The 1585-nt window shown below is 45.6% G+C and overlaps 1 protein-coding gene across 2 annotated transcripts in view; it reads right to left on the bottom strand.

Moving 5' to 3' along the window:
• Positions 382-1585, bottom strand: part of LOC109843057 (brassinosteroid LRR receptor kinase BRL1-like) — a 4501-nt gene continuing 3297 nt past the window's right edge. For both annotated transcript variants that reach the window (XM_020411989.1, XM_020411990.1), the window contains exon 2: positions 382-1585. This exon is cut by the window's right edge and continues 2676 nt beyond it. In XM_020411989.1, the coding sequence (XP_020267578.1) occupies positions 551-1585 (1035 nt within the window). In that variant the 3' untranslated portion in view covers positions 382-550.

The raw sequence follows: 1585 nt of genomic DNA, 5'->3' as shown, positions 1-1585 counted from the left end.
TAGATAATGAATAATGAAGAGGGTTAGCTGAGATAAGAAAACAAGGACGAAGAAAGGGTGACACGGTGAAAATTATAAATTTACACTGCACTTTCACGTGCAAGTATGCTTTCACGTTGGAAAAACCTTGGAGGGCACAGTACCTAACAGTTTATCTTATCATCGTTGCCTGATTACATTTTCATCCATTAGAGTTGAGACAGACAATAAGAATTGAGAGAATTAAATTATCTTTAATTACCACCTAATTAGAGAGAGCGGTTTTGGTTTTGAATCCGTCGAGGGTGGAAAAAACACTAATTAAACTCAAAAAAAGCAACAGCAGCCAATAAGAAAATAAAAGATTTTGAAAGGAAGTTTTTGAATGCTATAAACACTCAATTAAGATCTAAAAAGGGAACTTTTCGAAATACAATGAACAAGGTTTTCCCTCCAATTACTCTACATTCTTCTTCTTCTTCTATTTACAGTAATCAAAATGCTATAACCTGAGGTACAACAAAACCTATCCCCACAATCAAAATTTCTCAAAAGAATCTACGACCCAGAATCAAAATCGCGGCCCTTTCTCCTTAGATTCATCTATAACCCCTTTCCCAACTGAAAATGCATCAGAAAACTCACTGTCAGAGTCAATCTGAAGCTCCTTGAACATTGCCATCACCTGAATCATCGTCGGCCTCCTCAACGGCCGATCCTCCAAACACTCGCCAGCAATCTTCAAATACCGGTACATTTCAGCCTCAACCTCTCCGGATTTCTTTCCTCCAATCATCTCACCGTCGAATATCTCATCGCTCCGATTCTCCCTCATCAATTGCTTCGCCCATCCGACCAAATTATTGTCCCCAAACCCCAAAGGATCGATAGGCTTCTTGCCCGATAAAAGCTCCAACAGAACGACTCCGTAACTGTACACATCGCCTTTTGTTGTACAACGGAAACTCTGGTAGTACTCTGGCGGCACATATCCTGGAGTACCAGCGAGAGTGCTGACACTGAGATGCGTGTCGAGGGCGTTCATGAGCCTCGCCATACCGAAATCAGAAACCCTGGCCTCGAGATTCTCGTCCAGCAAAACATTGCTCGACTTCATGTCTCGATGGATTATGTGAGGAATGCAGCTGTGATGGAGGAATGCGAGGCCTCTGGCAGCACCGATGGCGATCTTTTTCCTCGCTGGCCAGTCGAGGATCTTGGATTTGGTCTGCAGGATAACATCGAGGCTCCCATGCTTCATGTACTCGTAGACGAGTAGTCTCTCGTCGTTAACCTTGCAATAGCCTAGGAGTGGGACGAGGTTTCGGTGCTTGATTTTTCCGATGGTCTCCATTTCGGCGGTGAACTCTCGATCGCCTTGGCCGGTTACACGGAGGAGTTTCTTAACAGCGACGACCGAGCCATCTGAGAGGTTCGCCCTGTAGACCTCGCCGAAGCCTCCAGAGCCGATGAGGGTCTCGGCGCTGAAATCGTTGGTAGCCTGAAGGAGATGGGCGAATGTTAGTTTCCTCAACGGTTTCTCAAACGTCGCCACATTGATGCTCAAAGGTTCGCCGGAGAACTTCCAGCTCGACGTTCCGCCGCC

The sequence above is a fragment of the Asparagus officinalis genome, chromosome 5 (assembly GCF_001876935.1).
Source record: "Asparagus officinalis chromosome 5, Aspof.V1, whole genome shotgun sequence".
Classification (NCBI taxonomy): Eukaryota; Viridiplantae; Streptophyta; class Magnoliopsida; order Asparagales; family Asparagaceae; genus Asparagus; species Asparagus officinalis.
The sequence above is the reverse complement of the archived record's forward strand: the minus strand, read 5'-3'. Positions and strand labels throughout refer to the sequence as shown.